The 23264-nt window shown below is 41.1% G+C and overlaps 3 protein-coding genes across 5 annotated transcripts in view; 2 read left to right on the top strand and 1 right to left on the bottom strand.

Moving 5' to 3' along the window:
* Positions 1–8654, bottom strand: part of fam131ba (family with sequence similarity 131 member Ba) — a 41593-nt gene extending 32939 nt beyond the window's left edge. The window contains exon 1 of one of the 2 annotated variants that reach the window (XM_042075842.1): positions 8588–8654. The gene's annotated coding sequence lies outside the window, so the exon portion shown is untranslated. Of the gene's footprint in view, positions 1–3477; positions 3572–8587 lie in introns of those variants that run through there. The other variant, XM_042075844.1, reaches the window with a different exon arrangement.
* On the top strand, positions 7830–15467 carry ing4 (inhibitor of growth family, member 4). 2 transcript variants are annotated; one of them, XM_042075847.1, is made up of 8 exons: positions 7830–7948; positions 8471–8542; positions 8645–8811; positions 9338–9452; positions 11792–11906; positions 12222–12369; positions 13760–13821; positions 13993–15467. In XM_042075847.1, the coding sequence occupies exons 1-8, from the start codon at positions 7912–7914 to the stop codon at positions 14030–14032; spliced, it is 756 nt and encodes a 251-aa protein (XP_041931781.1). In that variant the 5' UTR covers positions 7830–7911; the 3' UTR covers positions 14033–15467. The 2 variants fall into 2 exon arrangements, with proteins under 2 accessions (XP_041931781.1, XP_041931782.1); XM_042075848.1 differs by lacking the exon at positions 7830–7948 and adding an exon at positions 7988–8120.
* Positions 15468–17087: 1620 nt separating this feature from the next.
* On the top strand, positions 17088–22970 carry LOC121695218 (glyceraldehyde-3-phosphate dehydrogenase-like). The gene is made up of 12 exons (XM_042075846.1): positions 17088–17199; positions 17550–17594; positions 19559–19658; positions 19831–19937; positions 20206–20296; positions 20628–20743; positions 20844–20925; positions 21334–21485; positions 21937–22015; positions 22127–22210; positions 22526–22623; positions 22726–22970. Exons 2-12 carry the CDS (start codon positions 17572–17574, stop codon positions 22793–22795), a joined length of 1002 nt encoding a protein of 333 aa, XP_041931780.1. The 5' UTR covers positions 17088–17199; positions 17550–17571; the 3' UTR covers positions 22796–22970.
* The last annotated feature ends 294 nt before the right edge of the window (positions 22971–23264 follow it).

The raw sequence follows: 23264 nt of genomic DNA, 5'->3' as shown, positions 1-23264 counted from the left end.
GTTGAGATGCACAAATTAGTATTCTAGGAGAAGGGAGAAGGAGAGAGGGAGGGAGGGAGGGGGATGGTTGGAGAAGAGACTGAGGCAGAGTCAGGGAGAAGATGCCTGTGTGTGTGTGTGTGTTTCTGTTTGTGTGTGTGGATGGATGGATGTGTGTAAGGAAGAGAGAGGAGAGAGAGAGAGAGAGAGAAATGACTTAACTAGACACTGCACCGTGTAGTGGCATTAGGGGATGGCTGTCTAAACTCACAATTGGCTTGGTTTGACAGAAACCAACTGAAGGCACAGGCTGCTATTTATAGCTGCATGTGTGTGTGTGTGTGTCTGCGTGTGTGTATGTGTGTGTGAGGGAGAGTGGAAGAGGCAGGCATACACAGACAGACAGAGAGAGAGCGAGAGAGAGAGGAGGAGAGGGAAGAGAAAGATAAAGAGAGAGAGGTTATCACAGAGTGATGAAAGAGAAAGAAATGAATTGAGGGTCTATCACATTTTGCCGGAAGAAAGGAAGTGTTAAAATGGGTTATCAGGACTCCACTCTAACCTAACAGTACTTTCCTAAGCAGTCTAGATACCCCACTGCTGGGTGCTTTATTTCAGTCTTTCAAGTCGCTACAGTGTGGGAGATTCTGATACGGCCGGTCCAGATTGGAGTTGGCCTGCCACAGAACTGAACTGGTGGGACAGGAGAGGAGGGATGTGATGTCACACATGATGGAACTTTCAGCATTGATCACAGATGCTGTCACTCCTTCTGTCAGTGCTACTGGGGCTCAAGTCGCATCACGTGGGCACGACGGAGAGATGGGTGACTGGCATGCTGCTATCCCGATATTCCACACACACACACACACACACACACACACAGGACAGAGGAGGTGTTAAAGTCGCAGTCAAGACTCCTCTCCTCTGGGATTCCTCGTTGGTATTCTTCCTTCTAGTTCTGGTGGTAGCTATGGGGCCTTCAAAAACCCTCTAGAGACTTATATGTTTACCTAGTTCCAAACCAATTACTAATCAGTTTGTATACGTATGTTTATGATTATTGGTATCATTCTGTTAAATTCAATTTAGTCTTTTAATAATAGTGGTATCCCTTAGGCTTTTTTGATTTTACTATAAAAAGTGATAATGTAGTGATTACTGATGTGCATTGTAAGTCGCTTTGAACGTATTTGTATTTTTATTGTATTATATATTTTATATATATAAATGAATATAAACATAAACACAAATTCCTTGTGCTGTAGGTATAGGGCATTTCTCACAGTAGCCAAGCAAAAACCAAGCCTATGTAACAGTACACAACATGAAGGAGGATACAACACAAGCAAGCCTATGTAACAATACACAACACAATGCTCAATGTTGGTTAGTCACAAACATGCTGCATGTTGTATACACTGGATCCGTAACGACCAGTTAAGTAAAAGAAAAGACTGCCAGACTGTCTGTGAAACCCAGCTATATCAAACAATCCAACAATCAGAAAAGCTGGCAGGCATGTTGACCAATACCCCTTGCTGAATTTTTGGATTTGATTTTTTTTAACTTTCAGACTGTGAGGGGTGAACAGGAAACAATTAGTAAATGGTGATACAAAAATGAGAAAAAAAACAAACATACACACACACACCGTACACAATAATACACAAAACCACCTATACACTACAGAAAAATCCAATAATGGATATACATCTGCCTGTTTACACGCAGACTCACACACACACACACACACACACACACACACACAAACAGATTTGGTCAGCTTCAAAGGCTACCCAGGGAAACAAACAGCACTTCTTGTGATGTTATTTGGGAATCGATGCTGGGCTTCTGCAAGCTGGCACAGAGGTGAGAGGATTTGTAAGAGATCGCTGGGTGTGCCCCCCCCCCCCCCCCTCCCTGTGTCCCTCCCTCCCACAGACATCTCTTCTCGTTTGGAATAGAGGCCAATAAATCCTCCATTGTCGTCCTTGTATCCACTCCACACCGCACCACATGGTGACCCGCTCTGACTCATTCTTTATTTATGCATGAGTCATCGCTCTGGGTGTATGCACCAATCTCTCCTTTAAGAGATTCTTTAAGAGAGCTCACAAGAAAATGGTCTATATATCGTCTCCCCCCCCCCCACCCTCTCTCTCTCTACCTCTCCCACTCAGTTATTCACTCCTTCACTAGTCACTGCTTTTGACATTTTTGTTCTGTGGAGTTGTTCCTATCCAACTACAATTTGTGTTAGGATGGGAATGTGCTCTCGCCCTTGCACCCTGGCTATAGAGGCAATCTACTCATTTGTACAGAGCAAATTAATCATTCCGCAGCTTGTCGCCCCAAATAAGCTGAAGAATCAAGACAGCAGCCTAGAGTTCATTTCACAAATGGCCGAACATGGTACTCGTTGCTCATAAACCATGCGGCTTCTTCAGTAAAGCACAAGTGACAAACACACTCCACCTCGGAAGTCACTTCATGTACAAACGTTCAGTAAATACACTAAATATAACTTGTGGGGAGATTTGAGTAATGTAGCTAAGCAACAACGCATGTCGGAACAACGAGGCCAGCAGTTAGAGCCACCCTCCACGCAGGGACAAGAACAGCAGGGAGTAGCTGAGGCCGAGACTAGCGCATCTGCCATCTAATGAACGTGCAGTGGATGTGGTGGCCTTGTGGAAGTCGACGGCACTCTAATTCAGATTGAACGCTCTGCACAGACCTAAATCAGTCTGGGTTTGTTGCCCTTGGCTACAATCAATAGCATGAGTGAAGTGAGCTTATTTAGCTTGTTGTTGTTGTTTTTTTAGTTACTTTGTTGAGCATTTACACTACAGAGACGCAGAGTCTCCTGAAGTGGATGAAACATCTTCTACCAGACGAAATTAACAGTCGTTAGCCCCCCCCCCCCCCCCCCTCAAAGATAAGGTTTAAAACGATTTTCATCAAAGAATTCAGTCAATTAACAATAGGCTCTACTGATACTATGGAGGGAGAAACTTCAAACTGAGGCTTAATTCTTAACACCAAAGGGAAAGCCTATCAGCCTTTGGGAGGCTGGACTCCATTAACACTAGACAAGCATGCAATCCACACAAAGTCTTTATGTATCATATAGTGTAAGGCCTATGTGTATTATATGTTATAGATAAGATTATCAGTGGGTGCTTTAACCTGGGAAATACATTACAGAAAATGACTGACTACAAACTGAGAATAAACCTTAAATCAGTGGATAGAGTGGAATAGGAAGAACAGGGAAAGAGCCAACTCTGCCCCCTGCTGTACTGTCCCAGCCCTGTCAAAGGCAGGGAGGCAGAGGACAGATTTACGACAACAACTTGCATTTAACAACAACAACAACAACAACAACAACAACAACTTGCATTTAACAACAACAACAACAACAACTAGCATTTAATAACAACAACTTGCATTTATATAGCACTTTACAGTGAAGGAAGGCGGAACCTCACTAACCATTACCAATGTGTAGCTCCCATAGATGATGCAAGGCAGCCTTTATGCGCCAGAACACACCACACACCAGCTTGAGGTGGAGAGTAAGGGAATGAATAAATGAATGATCCAATTGCACTGGGTGACGATTCGGGGGCCAGATTGAATAAGCCAGGTCGGGAATTTAGCCAGGGCACTTAGTGCCATTTAGGGTTGGATCATGTGCAATATGACCATGGTGAGACATCAGCTCTTAAAAGAAAGAAAGGTCAGCTTTCAATGAAATGTCTTTAATGGCTGGACTTGTGGTTATTCCCATTGGTAATGACATTTCACAGATTGTTTGTCCTTAGTCATGCTTCAGATATCATAACACACATGCACTGAACAGTGAGAGATTTGGCCAACATAGAGTATCCCACACATTCAAAACCTATTTGACATGAATCCTTAACATTACAGAATCTCTTCTGATCAAACATAACTGTGGTAAGAGGACAAAAACACAATGTTAATGTTTAAATACCACAAAACTATTATACTAGGGCTGTCAATCGATTAAAAAATGTATCTAATTAATTACATACTCTGTGATTAATTAATCTAAATTAATCACATTTATATTTTTTGCTGTGAAAGTATTTTAAATATTTAAATTCAAATGAATCATTGAATAATCAGCATTAGTGACATTAAAGTTCAAAAACTCTTTTATTATTATTTTCACTGTTCAAATAATTGTCAGGCCACAGATATAACCTAGGGGACACAATGAAAATAAATGAACACTCCCCTCAATGTCAAAACTTATTTCCTTGCATTGATGTGCGACTATAGAGTTGATGAACTCCGATGATATGCAAATTCCTTGCTGCAGACATTGCAGAGGACTTTATTTTCAACACTTTATTTTTTATGAACACCATCAGGCCGTTTTTAAAAAGTAAATGTTCCAATCAATGATCCAGGCAGCACGTTTTCTTCTCTCTCCTTCATTTTACAGTCTAATTTTTACTGACTAGAACGGCTCGGGGTCAAAGGTCATACGGAATCGATTAATCTGCACTAATTTTTTTAATCAGTTATTTTTTCTCAAATTAATTAATCGAAATTAATCAGTTATTTTGACAGCCCTATATTATACATTATAATCATACTCATACATTGCATAATTGTTAATGTGTAGCCAACAGTGCATGTATTATAAAATAAAGGATATAGTATTTTGATATTAAACAAATGCTATTTTTATGACTGAGAATCTGAGGTGTTACAGATTGTAGGATTGTATGTATAATGAGTAAAATGAAGGGATCACTTGAAGGTGGAAGGTGTATATATTTAATATGGTAAAAAAAGGCTTATCTTCTAAAGATACAGTTCTACCCCCGAAGGACCATGGTGGAAATAATTTCAGAGCCCCTTTTGCGTTATCTCGCAATACTTCCGCGTTCCCTCGCAATACTTTTCACTTTGCGAGGGAATGCAAAATTATTGCGAGGGAACGCAAAAGGGGCTCTAAAAATAAATTCTAAAACTCTAAAAAGATAATTTCCACCATGGTCTTTCGGGGACTACATACAGTCCTTACAGTGAGGGAAATGGTAGTATTGTGCAATATACCCACCCATTCTATGCATCCCAGTCCAAGACCAAACCAAAGAGCCTTCTGCAACAACATATAGCTCTGGAAAGAATTACGCAAACACTGCACATTTTTCTGATGCCATCATATGGTTGCCGAGTGACATTCGAATGAGTTGACGGTTATATTCAAATTTGCAGTGGTCTCTTAATTTTGAATATGGCCGTCAACTCGTTCGAAAAAATCCCTACCTCACCAAAGCTGTATGACGATACCAACAGTCTGGTTCTGTTATGTCCAGAGGAGCAGTCTAAAATTATCATGGAGGAAGATAAGAGGCAACACAGGCCTACAGCTTGTATTAAGTGGGGTAGTCATGCTGGCCAACAGTCAGATCCATCCATCTGAGACACACTCAAGCAGCACCAAATCACAACAAGTCCAAATCCATCTAACTGACTGTTTGGCAAAGTAGAAATTCCAAGAGTAGTCTCATTATTTCTAGAAAACCCTTGTGCTCTCTGGTAAAGCCTGACTGGTTCTGTGGCTAAAGATCGTCTGATTTTGATTTAATCTCCTGGAGCACTATCGCTGGTGCTGCTTGAGTCAACCTCCTACTGCCTTAAGACATGCTAGTTGCATTAGGGATATTAGCCTACCATACTGTATATGTGGGCATTACATGGTTTGAGCATCCCTGCAAACACACATCCTGTTTCCCATGTGGGGATGCAGGCTCTGTGACTGTTGTTTTTCAAGGCAGTTAGGCCTATAGCCACACACTTCTGCAGTCACTTGACAGATAGCTCAATGACAGGGGTTAGGTTTGGTTAGAGCAGTTTGGAAAGAGAGAGTTGTGATATGATGTTGCCGAAACACAATCAAAAGTTCCAAAAAAACTGTAATGAATGAATAGCTATCGCAGGAGGGTGGGATGTATTTCTGGATGTTGGAGGGGGAAATCAATTAAGTCAATGAACTGACCAAGAGGCTGTTTTAAGTTCCAGAACTCCCATAATCCGGAAACTGGCATGGAAATGAGCTGCCATTTTTTCCCCACAGTTTGACATCTTTCACACACATGCCTATGTGTACCTCTAAATATGTCATAATATTCATTATGTTATTATTAATGGCTAGACTTAAAAGCACCTGGAAAAAAGGATGGTAAAAAATACAATTTATTGGCTGCACCTTTCAATCATTTGTATGCAGGTAAAAATTCCGTCCAACAGAAATTTGACATCAGTCTTAGAGAGAGCTCAACAGACTGACCCCATTTGACAGAGGGTATACCTTTGCTATACTTCATACCAAGTAACAACCTCCAAACAACATACCCAGAACCAATTTGAACATCAAAAACATGTATGCTTCTGGGAAATCACCCTAAACTTCACCACCAAAGTTTTCCGTCAAACACATTTCACACGAGACACATTTTGCACATATGCTATACGAATTCCACATATGTTAGCAAATGCTTATTTTCTTGATGACATAGATGGTGATAAGGAACAATAATAAACCATACAAAGAGTTTGCATCAATATTTAACCTCATACTAATGGCAATAAATTACCTTTGTTTGATGTCCACTCCGAAACATTTCAAGTGTAGTGTTTAGGATTATGGTAAACCATACATTTTTAGAATGAAGTTATCTTGTGTAATGCTATCATGATGCAGTTAACAAGCATATTTTACCAGGTGGTGCTATATAGCCTGGCCACGCCCACTTTTCTCCTTTCAGGGAGATACTAGTCTGGAACAGAACACCAGTTCAGTTTTGGTCAAACAAAAAAAATGTCAGGCCAATCAACAACGAGACGGGATGACAAAATCAAAACTGACTGTGATAAACTAGAAGCAATGCCTGCTAGACTGCAAACATCAAAAATTGTAGTGGGAAAAATGCAGATATGTACAGCAAAAGTAGGCTCACATACATTGGTTTCCTGACTGCTTATTCTGTTTATAGTTTGTAAAGTTTAGGCGACTCTGATCAATGTGATTGACCAGTGATTTCAAAATTAATGATATTTCTACGCCCATCACTATGCTAGCGTTGTAAAGGAGTGAGTGACCAGACTATTCACTCATGAATGAGCTTGGCTTACCAGGCAAGCTATACCCCTCAAAAGATTAAATAAACAGTCATGTTTTCATAAGACCCTAACTATGATGCCATCTGTCTCTTTTACTCATTTGTTCATATTTGGAGGGATTCCTCTTCTTTAGATTCCACACATACTGCCCTGTCTGTTTTGACCATGGGGTTTTGTCATGGAATTCACAGGTGATTTTGGTTTTGATCAATCCCTGAGTTGAACCTGACACATTCAGGGTTTTAGTGAAGTTTTTCCCAATATCATCCCTTCTTGAGTGTTTTTCCTAAAGTTATCCATGTGTCTATGCCTTGAAACAACTTTGTATCCTTCTACAGGCCTACTGAAATGTGTAAAACCCCAAAAATTACATTTTTAGATGGTTTCATTTTTGACCCTTTTGAAACAAAAGCACACACCCTGATTGTGAAATTATTCTTATGGGAGTGTCACCACTAAAAGACCACTCTAAAAGATAGGTTTGGTTATTTCCCAGTTCAGCAGCTAATATAGCTCAACTGCCTAGCAACAAAGACCTTGACTTTGCCCCTTACCAAGGTACATAACACCAAGCCTATGGCATTACTAATAGCCACCAATAAATAAAGGAGTAATCGAACAATAAAGAAGAAAATTAAACCTATAATGCCTCTGTGCTGTTTTAGGCAAATTAGACAAAATAATCATAATTACTTTACCCGCTACCGCCCTCTAGCTACATTTCCGGGCATACCGGAAAAGTCTTTGTTTGTGTTCGTCAAGATGGCGGCGGGGATGTATCTTGAGCACTATCTGGACAGTAAGTATTGTAATATTATTATCTATAAGAAATGAAAATAAAACGATGTGGACCTTTTAATGCCATTAACATGACCTACACTACATAGTGGACAGAAAAGAGCTAGAGATTTCTCCTGGGACCCACCGAAAGGGTTGCCAACAGAAAGATCAACAAAACCAGCCCAGTAAAGGTTAGCCATAGCTAATGTTAGCTGGCTAATGTACCAGGTTTGACGTTAATGTTTCTATTGTTCCACTTGTATATTATTTGTATAGTATAACTATGCGCACTTTCCTCATACTATAGTGCCCTACAATAGCTGTTTTATATTTGTGACAGTTTAGCACCCGTTAGGAAGGTAACAGTTATGACATAGAAACGGAAAGGTTGCTAGCGAGTTAGCCTGTAGTATAGCTAGCAAATCAATTATCTACTGTTGGCCTGCTATGGTATTTTTTAGACTAATCGTTTGCTAATTGGTGTGGATGCTGTCAATGTTATATATGCCAATTATCGGTACTGTTTTTGTCATGTTCTAAGGCATAGAGAATCTACCGTTTGAGTTGCAACGGAATTTTCAGCTTATGCGAGATCTGGACCAGCGGACTGAAGGTAAGTACTTAGGCTAGGTGTTGTTTTGGTTGTCAGTGCACTCACAATATCCGCTTTCGTTTGTGATGGTAGTAGGTTTAATTGATTTCCATTCTCTTCCAGACCTGAAAGGGCAGATTGACTCGTTGGCACGGGAGTACACAACCAATGCTCGAACACTGTCCCCGGAACAGAAACTCTCTCTGCTGCGTCAGATTCAGCAGTCTTATGGGAAATGCAAGGAGTTTGGAGATGATAAGGTCCAGCTGGCAATGCAAACTTATGAGATGGTGAGTTAGTTGAAGTAGTTGTATTTCAGATCAGCTTCAGCAAATTGACTAGTCACTTGTCTGTTGAATGTGTTATGATGTCTGTTGAATGTGTTACATTTATACAAGACTTGTATCATCCACAAATTTTTTGAATCTATGAGTGGGTGTGGAGTTGCATTGAAATAATCTAAACACAGTTGGTAAATTAGTAAAGTTAAGGTTACCTAATGGCCTCCTTACACCAAACAACTTTGACAAGATTTGGGAAAGATTCTTGAAAGATTGTAGTCTTTTGAGTAAAGCTTGAATGGGGGGCATTAGTTAAAAGACTACAATCTTTCAAGAATCTTTCCCAAATCTTGTCAAAGTAGTTTGGTGTAAGGAGGCCATAACTTGAGTTCGGTGCTTTCATGTTCAGGAGAAAGTTAGTGGCCCTTTTAAAATCCCCCTGAGCTCTAAAATCTCTAAGTTCTTCATCATTTCAATGTGTCTCTAATATTACCTCCATTTTACTGTGTCTCTGTTGTGTTTTATCTGGTCACAGGTGGACAAGCACATCCGCCGCCTGGACACAGACCTCGCCCGTTTTGAGGCTGACCTGAAGGAGAAACAGATTGAAAGCACAGACTATGACTCTACCTCGAGCAAGGGAAACAAGAGTAAGTTAGTGTGTGTGTGTGTGTGTGTGTGTGTGTGTGTGTGTGTGTGTGCGCGCGCGCGCGCATATATCAGATGTCACTAATAGGGATGGGCAACATTTTCATTGTAGGAATTACATTGGGGGTACCCCATTAGTCTAAAACTAACTATAAGGGTCATGCTTCTACTCGCGACAGCAACGTTACATAGTGAGACCCAAAGCTTTTCCGGCATGCATTTTCAATTTCAGAAACACCATTCTCAGCATTGTAAGCCAGTGTAGCATCTAAATGAGTTTGGAGCTGTTATTTGAAGGTTAAAGAACTACGCTCCGCGTCTCTGTTTCTCCACGGAACATTTGTGCAGAACCCCCCTTAATTTCATTTAGGCGTTCCCGCTCCTTAAGAGAGAGACTGGTACACACATCCATGAGTCCTCCTATGCAGCTGACCTGGCTATCAGTACCACCCTAGGGATTTTACAGATGCGGTCGTTGCACTCACTGTTCCAATTCTAACGACACCAAGTACTTTTCGCATTCACACACTGGGAAACGATACAACATCAAGGCCTTTATAAACTAACACTACCCATGTGGTGTATATTCTGAAATGTCCTTGTGGGTTGTTATATGTGGGACAAACCAAACGCCCACTTAAACAGAGGATTGCTGAACACAAAGCCGCGATACGAAATCAAAACATGGACTATGCAATACTGACCAGTACCCCGACCAGTAGGCACGGCTGAAGTGCCCTTGAGCAAGGCACCTAACTCACTGCTCCCCGAGCGCCGCTGTTGATGCAGGCAGCTCACTGTGCCGGGATTAGTGTGTGCTTCACCTCACTGTGTGTACACTGTGTGCTGTGTTTGTTTCACTAATTCACGGATTGGGATAAATGCAGAGACCAAATTTCCCTCACGGGATCAAAAAAGTATATATACTATATATATACTTTTATATTTATATATATATATATATATATATATATATATATATATATATATATATACACTATACTATACTATATACAATAGCGCGCCACTATGTCCAGGTGAATCATGGCTCTTGCGCTACACTTAAATTCTGGGGAATTGACAGAATACTGCCTTCCCAACGAGGTGGAGACGTTGTCAAAATGTTACTTCAAAGAGAAGCGTTTTGGATCCATACACTCAACACAGTGTATGTCTTTCTTGTTTTCTCTAACAATGTCATCTTTTATTTTGATTTATTTTTACTCTTTTGTACTTCTAATTCACACTGACCAATGATGTACTTGATGCTTACTTTTCTTTCTACGAGTGCTGGTACTGGTTAATTGCTGTTAATACCCACCCCTTACTACTAACCAATGTCTTGGGAGAGGGAGGGGAGAATGGACTATATTGTCTGTGCAATGTTACCAGTATGGTTTGACTCTGAGGAAGACGCAGTGCGTCGAAACGTTAGTCGATTGTGCACCTTAATAAAAAAGTTTAAAAGTTCTCATGAGTGCTCCGGTCATCCCTGGGTTTAGTCTCTCTGAAGTGGCCCAGCCAGTCTCTCTGACTCTTTGGTCCTGGACTGTGAGCACCGAAAAGGCTTAAGCGCAAGTGACACCAGTCTTACAGAACTACATTGCATTGTTCTGAAATACGGTAGCAAATGCCCTGAAGGTGCATACACACACTATAACACAAGAGTATGGCTTAAATCTTAAACCAATTCACCTGTCGCAGATTACAAGTACAAAGACAACGAAATGCAGTTATGCTAGGGAGGGATATTCAAAACTTGCTATGCTATGGAGGGATATATTAAAAAAAAACTTTAAAATACGTACAGAAAGAGACTGGAGTCTCTCATTGGTTTATCTGCGTTCTAAGGGCGGCGCTTAGCAACAAGTCAATTGTTCTCAATGGCTTGCACAGTGCAAGAACACTTTGCTGCTGCGCCGAGCAAAGCACAATGGCGGTTGCAACTTGGACCCAGCAAGCACAGCCAGAGAATAACGTTTTTTTTCTGTCTGAAAGCCCCATAATATATATAGATATATATAGCATGTCTATTTCTGCATGGGAAAGTAAGAAACGAAATTTCAATTCTTTGTATGACCAGTGCATGTAAAGAAATTGACAATAAAAGCCGACTTGACTTGACTTGATATAATATAATAAGTATTTCAAAATAAAATAATGAGTAAATAGCTGAAAATAAATTGTATAGGTTAGCCGCACCTCAGGTAAGGTAATCTGAAGGCTTGATTTGTCTTTGGCTCTGAAGTCTGAAGTTAGCATAGTGTTTGAATGTGTGTGCGTCAGTCAGTGTGCATGCATGCACATATTTCATTTACTATTGATTTTTATTTAACCTCAGGCGAATTACGTGGTCCAAAAGAAAAGAAAGTGGCACGCACCAGGTCCAAGGTCAAGAACTCTGATGACGACTCCAGCCCCAAGAGTGCACAGAAGAAAGTGAAACTCATGCAGACGTAAGTGCAAGTACCACACACTCACGGATTCTAAACTTAAGCATGTTTACGTTCCACAGTTGGATGGGGGAAAAAGGTTTAGGTATGCATGCCTTAGTGAGCAAAATTCCAAAGTTTAAAAGGAATAATTTGTGGCATTTCAGTCAGTGATCCTCATCAGACATGCAGACAGAAACGTCAGTACTCACTGACTGAAAATGTTAAAAAGTTCAGGGATTCTACATCTCTGTTGTGCTTTCTAACCATTATGCAAAGAGGGTTTTTTTTTTCACCTCTGTTTTTTTTGCGATGCTCATTATCACCTCTGTTGCTCAGGACGGAGTTCAGTGCTGTGCCCGCGGTGACCTTTGGAAACGTGCATCCGTCGGACGTGCTGGACATGCCAGTGGACCCTAACGAGCCAACGTACTGCCTGTGCCACCAGGTGTCTTACGGGGAGATGATCGGCTGTGACAACACCGACGTGAGTTCTGCCTCTCCGAGTTCCAATTTTTGTCAGTTGTCAACATACTGGGTACGTTTTTAGTCCTAAGAGGGTAGAGAGGGACTAGTTGCATGAAAGGTTCTCTGTGAGTTTGTTTGTTTCCTGTGGAGCCAGTTGTGTTTGAACCTGCCGCTATTCTGAATGTAATTAGTGTCTATACGTCCTTCTTTATCGTAACGTGCTGATTCACTAGGTGCAACACCTAACCGGGTCCGTGTAGACACTAATTACATTCAGAATAGCGGCAGGTTCAAACACACCTGGCTCCACTGGAAATAAACGAGCTCAACGAGAGCCTTTCGTGCAACTAGTCAATTAGTAAAGCCAAGGAAAAGGGCCATCGCTCTGCAAATGTGTGTGCTATAGGGAGATGAACGGCTGTGACAACACCTCCCGGTCTCACCCTTTGGTTCATTCATGCCTGGAGAGTTTTACACTTTCATAGTGTCGAGTCTTTATGTAGTGGGTTAGTATTTGTTCACTGTGGACTTACAAGGTTTGATTAAAAAGCTCAGAGACTGCACTTATGAAAAAGCGAAAAAAATAACTGTTGTTGCTTTCAATTTGGTAAACATCCCAAAGATTACATAGTTAGCTCCCAAGAAGAAATAGTTTTTTTGTTTGTGAAAGACGCTACATTAATGTAGTAGTTGATGAAGTAGGAGTAGGAGTGGAAGTAGCAGGAGGCAGCAGCAAGGTAAGCTAATGCGTGAGATGCAGTGGATTAAGATGGGAGGGGTTGCAAAGTTAAATGTCTGAATTGTTAGACTAGTTTAGACTATGTAAAACTAGCAAAATCAGTAGCTCTAGATGTAGGCCTACTATTCAGTGTTTTCCATAATGTTCCTCTGAAAGTGGATGCTCTATTTATGCAAACCCAAATCTCATACATGCGCCTCTAGTTATGACCTACCATTTTCAGCTTGAAGATGTGCTGTATGAGCTTGCCAATGACAAGAACTCTAAGCAGCCTTCTTTCTCCACAGGAGCTCCAGTTATACACTGGATGAGTGCTAGCTATAAATTATAGATAAAACATTAGACATTAATTATATAATAATTAAACATTATAGATGACATCAGATTGTCAAAGGCTGGCATGGGCATTAATTGGTTAATTGGCCTTGGTATCGACTTACTGTACCTATACGAGAAGACATTTTCTTCCTTCCCCGCAGCATTATCCAAAGTGAAACTAATATTGTATTTTGTGTGGTTGGATGGTCATGCCAGGCAAAAAGTGTAAGGATCGCTGGTTTAAGAGAATGGTGCTTGTATCTGAGGCTAATTGGATCGCTGGTTTAAGAGAATGGTGCTTGTATCTGAGGCTAATTGCGTGTCTGTTCTCTCCTCTTCATGTTCATCTCAGTGCTCCATTGAGTGGTTCCACTTCGCGTGTGTGGGACTCACCACCAAACCACGCGGGAAATGGTGAGTGCCCCGGTCAAGGCCAAAAGTCATTTTTGTTATCCTTTTGTCTTGCATGCATTTCCACTGCAGTTTAAGGTTCAAAAGAAAAACGCCATTGTATTATACCACGGAAATATCTCTGTTAATGTATTTTCCACCTCTCCCTACCTCCACCTTTCTGTCCACTGACAGGTACTGCCCACGGTGTTCGCAGGAAAGGAAGAAAAAATGAGCGCCCTGAATTGAAAAAGTTGAAGAAAAAAAAAATGTATAGAGATGTATAGAGAAGGAGAAACTCGGGAGGGAGGAGGGAACCAATGTCCCCTCCACATACACTAACATAGCTCCTCTCTGCTTTGGTTTGGTGCTTGTCCTCTGCTCTCTCCGCTCTTTGCCCTGGAAGGGTAGATAGAGGTGTAGTTACAGTCGTAGCTTAATTTATGTTTATGTTTCTGGTGTCAGCCATGTCTTTGTTTTGATGTTTTATGGGGATTGTTTTATTATTTTTTTATGTACTTACTGTAATAGATTTTTTGGGGGGTTGTTTTTGAAAGTTTGATTTTTTTTTTTTTTTTTTTTTGATTTTTTTTATTCTTTTAAGTTCAAATGGAAATTGGAAAGTTAAGAGGTGCTAGTGACGTCATATCCTTGCCCATGGACCACGTCAAACGATATTAAGGGGCCTTGGCTGTCTCAATCTGGACACTACTGGAGTGCTCTGCAATGTGGTATATTCCTGGAAATAGTCTCCATATTTCAAACTGTGCCACAGCACCTAGTAAGTGTATTGATACAACATGTCATAATACTCACACAGACACTTCACACTGTTTCCTTTGACAGGAATGAGCCGGTTTACAGAAGGGCCTTGAAAGACCAGGTCTTAATATTTCTGGTTTTAAGCATTGCATGCCATTTCTCATTTCATCTTAACACGAGAGTGCTGGATTTTCACATATGCACTAACACGACGAGCATTATGCCTATAGTATTTATGAAGTATATGTTTCCAATAGAAGTATTTCAAAATTGCAAAGTTTGCAAAGAAACAAAAAAAAAAGGGAGTGTTCATAGACAAGCACTCGAAGAAATCATGAGAGAGTGTATCTATCTGCATTACTTAATTGTCAGATGTTTTTATTGTGTGCTTTTTTTTCCCCACCATTTTTTTATGCTCAAAGAAAGGTTAGTGAAAACAGCATCAGCGTTGATGGAATTCCTTTCCAAAGGGTAGTCATCCCATTTTGTGGAATTCCACCATTTTGATGTCTGGCACAAAGAAAGGTTGGTGCAAGCAGCAGCATCCTGTGTTGATGGAATTCCTAACTAGAGGGATAGACATCCAATTTTGTGGAATTCCACGACAACAATCCATGTTGGAATGCAACCAACCACAATTGTTACCAATTCAAACCTCTATTCTTACAAAATGCTCACCCTTGCTCATTTACATACTGTATCACTTATGAGAAGTTCCCTTGGCTTTTACAAGACTGGTGCTTTGTAAGACAATGACACGTGTGGACTAGCAGACTCAGCATGGAAGTGCTTAACATTTTCTGTTGTTTAAACAAATGTTTAAAGAGAACTGTGCTAATGTCATATTGTTTTGCTTTTTTGTATGTCTTCCATTACAGTTCAATGAATAATGAAAATCAATAACTGATGCTAGTGTTTTGCTTATTTATATTTTCTGAAAAACTATCCAGCTCTGGCCTAAATTGAAAGCCTACATTAAGTAAGAATAACAAGAACACTACGGCAAAGATCAAAAACTATGGCAAGATCAAATATCAACAATGAAAATAATGAGTTTACAAAAAACGTAATCATACAAACCATAACTCTGGTTAGAGTACAAAGTGGACAGATGCAATCATTCCACCCAGAACCAATGACTGGGTCAAACTGAGACAATAGAGTAGACAGGTAAGCTATCAGTGCCCACAATGGCAGTAGATAGGAAAATCAATAGTTAAAAAATATTGTAATAAATAAGGTCATATAAAAGTGTATAAGGATCAACCTCTCCTCAATAAACCCTTTGTATTGAAATAGTTGAATAGTTACTTGATTTACAATAAGATATACACTCTTTTGCCTGTTAGCATTCATATTGGGTAGGCCTACATGTGTAACATGCTATACGTCATTTGTCATCTACATGAAATGGTCATGTAGCTGGCAAATGTCACAACCTTTGGCATAATGAAAGGAAGGGGTCATCTGAAACAAAATTAGGACACCTGCAACATTTTGCATCCGCTGAACCAGAAGATTCTCTCTCCTCAATCAACCCTTAATATTGAAGGAAGTGTAGGCCTACTTGATTTTTTTTAATGTGTAGGCTACTTACAATTATAATTAGTTTTTGCCTGTTGGCATTCATGTTGTGTTGTATCTTTATCATGTAATATACAGCAGCCATACGTTTGATCTACCTGACTCTATAAATTGTTCATAGCAGATGTCTCACCCTTTGGCATATCAAACCTGAAAAGGGGCATCTGAATAGAATTAAGACACCTGAAATATTTTTTTGATCCTCTGAACGAGATAACCTTTCTCCTCAATCAAATCTTGAAGTAGGCCTAAGTGTAGCCTACTTGATTTTCAATTAGATTAGTTTACAACTGACATGTAGGGTTGTGTATGTTATTAGCATGTTACATACAGCAGTCATACATTTGATCTACCTGCAGCAAATGTCACACCCTTTGGCATATACTGAACCTCGAAGGAGTCTCGTGCATCCATGGTACAGTATACAGAGGTCTGAACTGGCACTGAGAAAGTTATCTGCATTATTTTTAGGCTGACCTTTACATCACCCCTGTGTGAGGACCTTATAGCGTATACATCCTTAGCATGTGGCTGTGCGGCAGTATGTTGAGGAAAGCTTGCCAAGAAATACGTTTTTCCGTGTGTTACAAAGCAACTCTCATTGGTGTCATTGTCACTCAAATCCCTACACTGAAAGGCCATCGGATGCTCACAATTGTGCATCTATCACGTGAGGATGCAGAGAGTTGTGTTGCTATAGGCCCTATTGTCCTACCAGCGACAAATGTCTAACAAGTCCATCATATATCGCGCGACTGCGTCTTTATGGGCACATGCGCAGTCAACAACGTATTTTAATATGAGGTTGCTCGCTTCTTTAAAATATGCACCTCATAATTTGGCGACTTGAATTTCAAAAGATGACACTGTCAAAGTTTAGAAACGTTATTTCTAGTGGAATTATTTGGGGTGGCGCGGGTCAATTGCGTCAAGTTTCCCCGACCTTGACATTCTAAGGGGGCGGGTCTCCTGCTAGGACTATGGGATAAATTGGCGGCCCCCCCTTTCCTCGTCCCCGCTCACAGCACTCAACGGGACAGAGACCTCTCACAGACGGTACATTTATCTTCATTATAACCTATGCTTATTGCTAGAATAAAGGCGTTTTGTGCAAAGTTTCTGAGAAGTTTGAGATGCAATATTATGCTCTCATCTTTTAACTTAACTTAGCCTAACTTCACTCTAATTGTTTAAAGACTTATGTTTAAGAATGTATATAAATATATGTATATAATGTATATAATACATTAACATGTGCAGTTATGAACTTAAACTTTCAAGAAATATGTTTTTACACACTATCTCCATAATCTGCAGAGTAAACCTCATGCCTTAACCTTTTGATTTTGATTCAGCGGATGCTCTGTAACTAATTAAGTCCCTGTGGTGCTCTCTGTGTCTTTCAGCGGACTTAAACAGATTGACAAAATGGTGAAGTTTGGAGTCAATGGGTGAGTGACCTGCATATGAATTGCTCAAATTATATTTTGTTTGAACCTGTTCCCATTAGTGCATTTGTAAGTTGCCTTTGTTGAGGAAGTGCAGGGGTTTGGAAGTGATAGAAGGACAGAGCAGAGGAGATATTACATAAGACTGTGCCTAGGCGGAAGGCCTATAGGAACTCGAGGGGTCTCGAGGCTATGTGTGTAACATTACACCACCTCAATTTTGTCTCTTCCATACTGTGCTTAGAATAGCTCCGAGGTCATATCACACACACTGTCTCTCTCCCTCTCTCTCTCTTTCATATCTATTTCTCTCTCTCTCTTTCTCTCCCTCTCTCTCTGTTGTCTTTCATTCTTTCAACCATGTCTCTCAACTCCATCTCTCCCCTACTCAGCTGTCACATTCCTGTATGCTGTCCAACTAATTTTAGAGCGGCAACCTTTCCAGCCAGCACTTTAGGATCAGGAGGTGGCTGGCTGCTTGAGCTTTTGTGAGATAGTGGGAGTACCACAAGATTGCCACCCCCCACCCCCCTTTTTTATTAACTCTTGACCTGATGGACTCTTTTATTTTTGCTTCAGAGATAAGACAACACAGCAGGCAAATGCTATATGGTCCTGTATCAGTACCACTGATTGTAGGCTTTTATTGACAGAGTAGAAGTAGAATTAGAAGTAGAGTAGAATTGAATGCACACATTGCACATTCATTCAACAGACTTTTACCCCCAAACACTTGACCAAGACTTCTTTTTCTCTTCTGACAGTGAAACATTTGTACCTAGAATATTTTCTGGCCCACAGGAAAGCCTGCTCTGCGTTTTAGTCTGCCAGTAAATGCATTAACCATATGGGTATTTTTTTTTTTTTATCTGGCTGGCATCAGAATAACATTTGCGTGTAATGGCTTTATTCATGCTGACTGCGTCAGCTGTCAGTCTGTCTGCCTTGGTGACCATCTGCAGCTGTTGTGTGATGTATCTACCCATTGGAAGGAACAGTAGAGTCTTTATAATCCTGATGAAAGTGGCACCGCACATCTCCCCTGCCAACTATTCAAACCAGTCCAGACAGTGACACAGGCTTGCCAACCAAACCTCCAGTTGACTTAGGTTTCAGCAGGAGTGATAATTTGTGCATGTGACATGTAAACAATATGGCTTGACCATTAGAGGTCTAAACATTTAGGTTGGCATAGCACCTTTAGATTTGCTACTTTGACATTTGCATCTCCTTCAAGGGGATGGACAGGCGTAAGCCATCCTGAGGAGTTTGGCCGGAAACCACGGCAACTGTCTCAACAACTGCACATAGTTCTAAGAGCACACCAGTTGTCTTGTGTCCTGGAGGCCATTGGCATCTGGTCACATCTTCAAGCTAGACTTGTGGTCTCAGCTCACTTGACCATGTCATCTCTGTTGGCCCTGACTTAGTTGGCAGCCATATTAGGCAGAGGGCAAAGACTTTGGTGTGGAGATTTGGCCTTTTGTTATCGGCCGAGGTGAGCTGACCATGTAAGGCTCAGTTCTTAGTTGTGTATGTGTGAGAGTAAATGTGTGATGGTGTGAGTGGATCAGTGATCATGTGTGTCTGTGTTTCTGTGTGTACGTGTTCATGTGCATGTGTTGGCTGATGCTGCCCCCCAGTGGCATAATGAGAAAGAGCAGAAGCCCTTGCAAGAGGGACAAGAAGAGAGAACAATATGAACATACATTATGTACATGTATTTGTACCAGGCTTGTGCAAAATTCCAGAATTGAATTGAAATTTGCTCTTAAATTCCAATTAAATTCTTGAATTTCACTTGCATTTCAATTAAGGCAGTAAACAGGAAGCAGAATTGCAATTTGAATTTTGCACAACCCTGATTTGTACATTACTTGTTTGTGTGTGTTTGTGTATCGGTCTATAAGAGTGTTTATACTAGCAAGACTGAACAGTGACACACCATTCACTCTATTTCTTTCCAGATTTGGTCGCATTGGTCGTCTGGTGACCCGCGTGGCACTGCTCACCGGCAAGGCTGAGATTGTGGCCATCAACGACCCTTTCATCGATGTCGAGTACATGGTAGGCTTCTGTTTTCCCCCTCTTTAGTAAATATTAGGAAACAACTGTTTTTAAACACAAAATAATAAATTATGAACAAGTAACATTGTGTTATGTTGATTGAAAAACAACACTTGGTTATCTCACTTTGATCATTTAAAATTATTAACTGAAAACATCTTCTGGCTGACAGGCTTACATGTTCAAGTATGACTCCACCCACGGCCGTTTCCACGGTGATGTGAAGATTGAAGGAGGCAAGCTTGTCATCAATGGACATGCCATCACTGTTTTCTGCGAGTAAGGACCCGTGCACAAACAATCCTCAACCTTCGGTCACTCAATATCTAACACAAATCTCTACTTACACTATGTTCAGTGAGCTTTATCAGTATTCAGCATAATAGCCAAACATTCCAAGATGGAATGTCTGAAAGTGACTGCAGTATGTGGCCTTGTGGCCATTGGGCAGTAGCCTGTTTATTAGTACAGATTCATTGGGTTCTTGGGTGTACTTGGTAGGCTTCCAGTGTTGTACAGTGTTCTAAAACACATTCTCCATTTGCAGGAGGGACCCAGCCAACATTAAGTGGGGCGATGCCGGTGCTGACTACGTTGTGGAGTCCACTGGCGTGTTCACCACCATCGAGAAGGCCTCAGTAAGTCCTCTCTTCTCCGTACTCCTTTGATTGTGTACTGCAAGCCAAAGACTACATTCTACATTCAACCAAATGACCTCACTGTTACAGCCGGGCTTTAACAGACTCTTCTAATGTAGCCTGTGCACTGCTATCATGTCTGGTGTAGCCAGGTCCATAGATTACAGTTGGAATTGGAAGCTGATTGTTGCAGCATACGGTCTGGTATAGCCTGTCTGTTATGTGCCTGGTGTAGTCTGGCTGTTGGGGAAATGTGTATGTGCGCTCCGCACAACAACATTCTCATCAGGATATAAAGATGGACGCTTCTCTCTGCTCTCTTTTCTGTCAGGCCCATTTGAATGGTGGCGCCAAGAGGGTTATCATCTCTGCCCCCAGTGCCGATGCCCCCATGTTTGTCATGGGTGTCAACCACGACAAGTATGACAACTCCATGAAGGTTGTCAGGTAGGTTAGACCATCTTTAACAGTGTTGCTAAATCTCTGTCTGTTTCCTATTATCGTGACTTGATTAATTGATCAATGATCAATTTTGTTATTTTTCCAGCAATGCCTCCTGCACAACTAACTGCCTGGCACCCGTTGCTAAGGTCCTGCATGACAACTTCGGCATCATTGAGGGGCTCATGGTATGTTGACACTTTTTTATCAGACACTTTTTCGAAGATATAGATATACAGTATATGCTACTATGTCCATCGAGAAATCAAACATTCCTTCAAGAATTGTTTACTGATCTCAAAAGTGCAAAAACCTAGTGTAGTGTAGTCTGCTTTGTCAATTTCTTGCACAATTGTTATGGTCTTATTTTGTCCTTTTTCAGGTATAAAAAAGGTGTTAAAAGTTATGAAATGTGTACAGTGCAGTATAGTGCATTTGTACCATGGTGGTTGACAGTCACAAATGTCACCATGATCTTACATTTAAAAAAAAAAAAAAATCTGTCTTTTAACACTGTAAGGGGAGAAGCCAGGTCACCGGAATGTTCTTACTGTCCAGTTCTAACTGATGTTGCTTTTGTCTTCTGCATTGTCCAGAGCACCGTGCATGCTGTCACCGCCACCCAGAAGACCGTGGACTCTCCCTCAGGCAAGCTGTGGAGAGATGGCCGTGGTGCCAGCCAGAACATCATTCCTGCTTCCACCGGCGCTGCCAAGGCCGTGGGCAAGGTCATTCCTGAGCTTAATGGGTACGTGCCCAACTCTGAGCAGCACCCTCTCAGACCCTGGCAGTAGTTAGCTACACCAAGGCAGGAGTTCAAGGCAGTCAGTCTGACCCTAGAGGATATGCCCTGCTTTGACATAAGGTGTCTGAACAAAATGTGAATGTCAAATCAAGCTTTCGTCAGAGCTGCAGACAAGGAAGATAGTTTTGTTGTTGAGTTCAAAATCGTTGAGTTCAAATGCATCATTAAGAAAATCTTTAAGGGGAGATTAGATGTCATCCTGGGCTTTAAGGCATGAATTATTAAGAGGACAGGCTTACCCAGCTGATAACATTTAGTGAATGCTGCTAATGTACATTTTTGTAATTTAGCAAATGGATGATGTGGCTTGTGTCCCACTGGTTTAATGTGGAGAAATGTATTGGAATAACTGCTTGGATATTATTTTTTTATTTTTTGTCTTTTTGTATTTCAGAAAGCTTACCGGCATGGCCTTCCGCGTCCCCACCCCTAATGTGTCTGTTGTTGACCTGACAGTTCGTCTGGAGAAGCCTGTGAGTGCAACTCAGCTCGTATTCCTCTCTCCCTCCTTTCTATTTATTCATTCCGATCCCATCCCCTTGTCCATTAGCTCACAGAGCAACTGTCTTTATCCTTGACTCCAGGCCAAGTATGATGACATCAAGAAGGTTGTCAAGGCAGCCGCTGAGGGCCCAATGAAGGGAATTCTGGGATACACAGAGGACCAGGTAAGCGTGATGACACAGACTGATGACACATCTGTATCCACAGTCTGTTATTAATGATATAGCTACTAAATTAACTCAAATGCTGTAATTAGGATCAGCTGAAAGGTATTGTGACTTGCTAATCTATAGTATATTCATTAAACAGTTCCTTTCCCCATTCTCATTTTGGTGTACAGTTAGATCATTATTTCTCTCAGTGTCCTCAAGTTACTTTTATCTATAGTCTACATCATTATCCCAGTTATCAGAATCTCAACCTTTACACTAGTTGGGCCTGAGTTTCCCTATTCAGCAGTACCTCTTCTGTCTCTTCAGGTTGTGTCCACAGACTTCAACAGCGACCCACACTCCTCCTACTTCGACGCTGGTGCAGGTATCGCCATCTCTGACCACTTTGTCAAGGTGGTGTCATGGTACGTCCCCTAACATCACACACGGCACACCCTGTACCCCCGTAACACACGATAACACAAATAATAACTACATTGTGTTATTTGTCTGATGTCTCTAACCAGGTACGACAATGAGTACGGCTACAGCAACCGCGTTGTCGACCTGATGGTACACATGAAGACCAAGGAGTAAAGTCTTCTTGCGTGATGCGTTTCCTGCACACAATCTGCTACCTGCTCACGTGATAACTTTTCCCTGTAATCCTGTTCCTCCTCACTGTTTTCACTTACGGTGACTTGGCGGTGGGGAGTTCCACTTACAATCACTTTTTTTTAATAAAACAACAATTAAACAACAATTAAAGATGTGCACTTGTTCTTTCTTGTTTTGGTTTTGCAGATACGTTTATACAGATACATCTATTTACACGTTACAGAGTGGTGTCTAGTGGTTTCGGCCAATGGAAGACTTTGTTCCACTGTTTTCCAATATAGGATCTGATGTTTTAGGGGGCAGGGGTATTAACCATTACACTGGAAATCCAGAGTTCTCGCGAGAGCACAATGGAATTGTCTCTGCGAGACACTCTGGCAATGAGCAATGATGCACGTTACTTTTACCCCTTGCATCCCGGGGAACCAGCTAAAGTTGCTAAACTGAT

The sequence above is a fragment of the Alosa sapidissima genome, chromosome 21, assembly GCF_018492685.1.
Source record: "Alosa sapidissima isolate fAloSap1 chromosome 21, fAloSap1.pri, whole genome shotgun sequence".
Taxonomy (NCBI): domain Eukaryota; kingdom Metazoa; phylum Chordata; class Actinopteri; order Clupeiformes; family Clupeidae; genus Alosa; species Alosa sapidissima.
The sequence above is the reverse complement of the archived record's forward strand: the minus strand, read 5'-3'. Positions and strand labels throughout refer to the sequence as shown.

Coding starts and splice junctions, on each gene's coding strand:
- ing4 (XM_042075847.1), top strand. CDS start 7,912: ATGGCGGCGGGGATGTATCTTGAGCACTATCTGGACA. Junction 8,812..9,337: donor CAATGCAAACTTATGAGATG/GTGAGTTAGTTG, acceptor ATCTGGTCACAG/GTGGACAAGCACATCCGCCG. Junction 11,907..12,221: donor AAAGTGAAACTCATGCAGAC/GTAAGTGCAAGT, acceptor TCTGTTGCTCAG/GACGGAGTTCAGTGCTGTGC.
- LOC121695218 (XM_042075846.1), top strand. CDS start 17,572: ATGGTGAAGTTTGGAGTCAATGG. Junction 17,595..19,558: donor GTGAAGTTTGGAGTCAATGG/GTGAGTGACCTG, acceptor ATTTCTTTCCAG/ATTTGGTCGCATTGGTCGTC. Junction 19,659..19,830: donor TCATCGATGTCGAGTACATG/GTAGGCTTCTGT, acceptor TCTGGCTGACAG/GCTTACATGTTCAAGTATGA.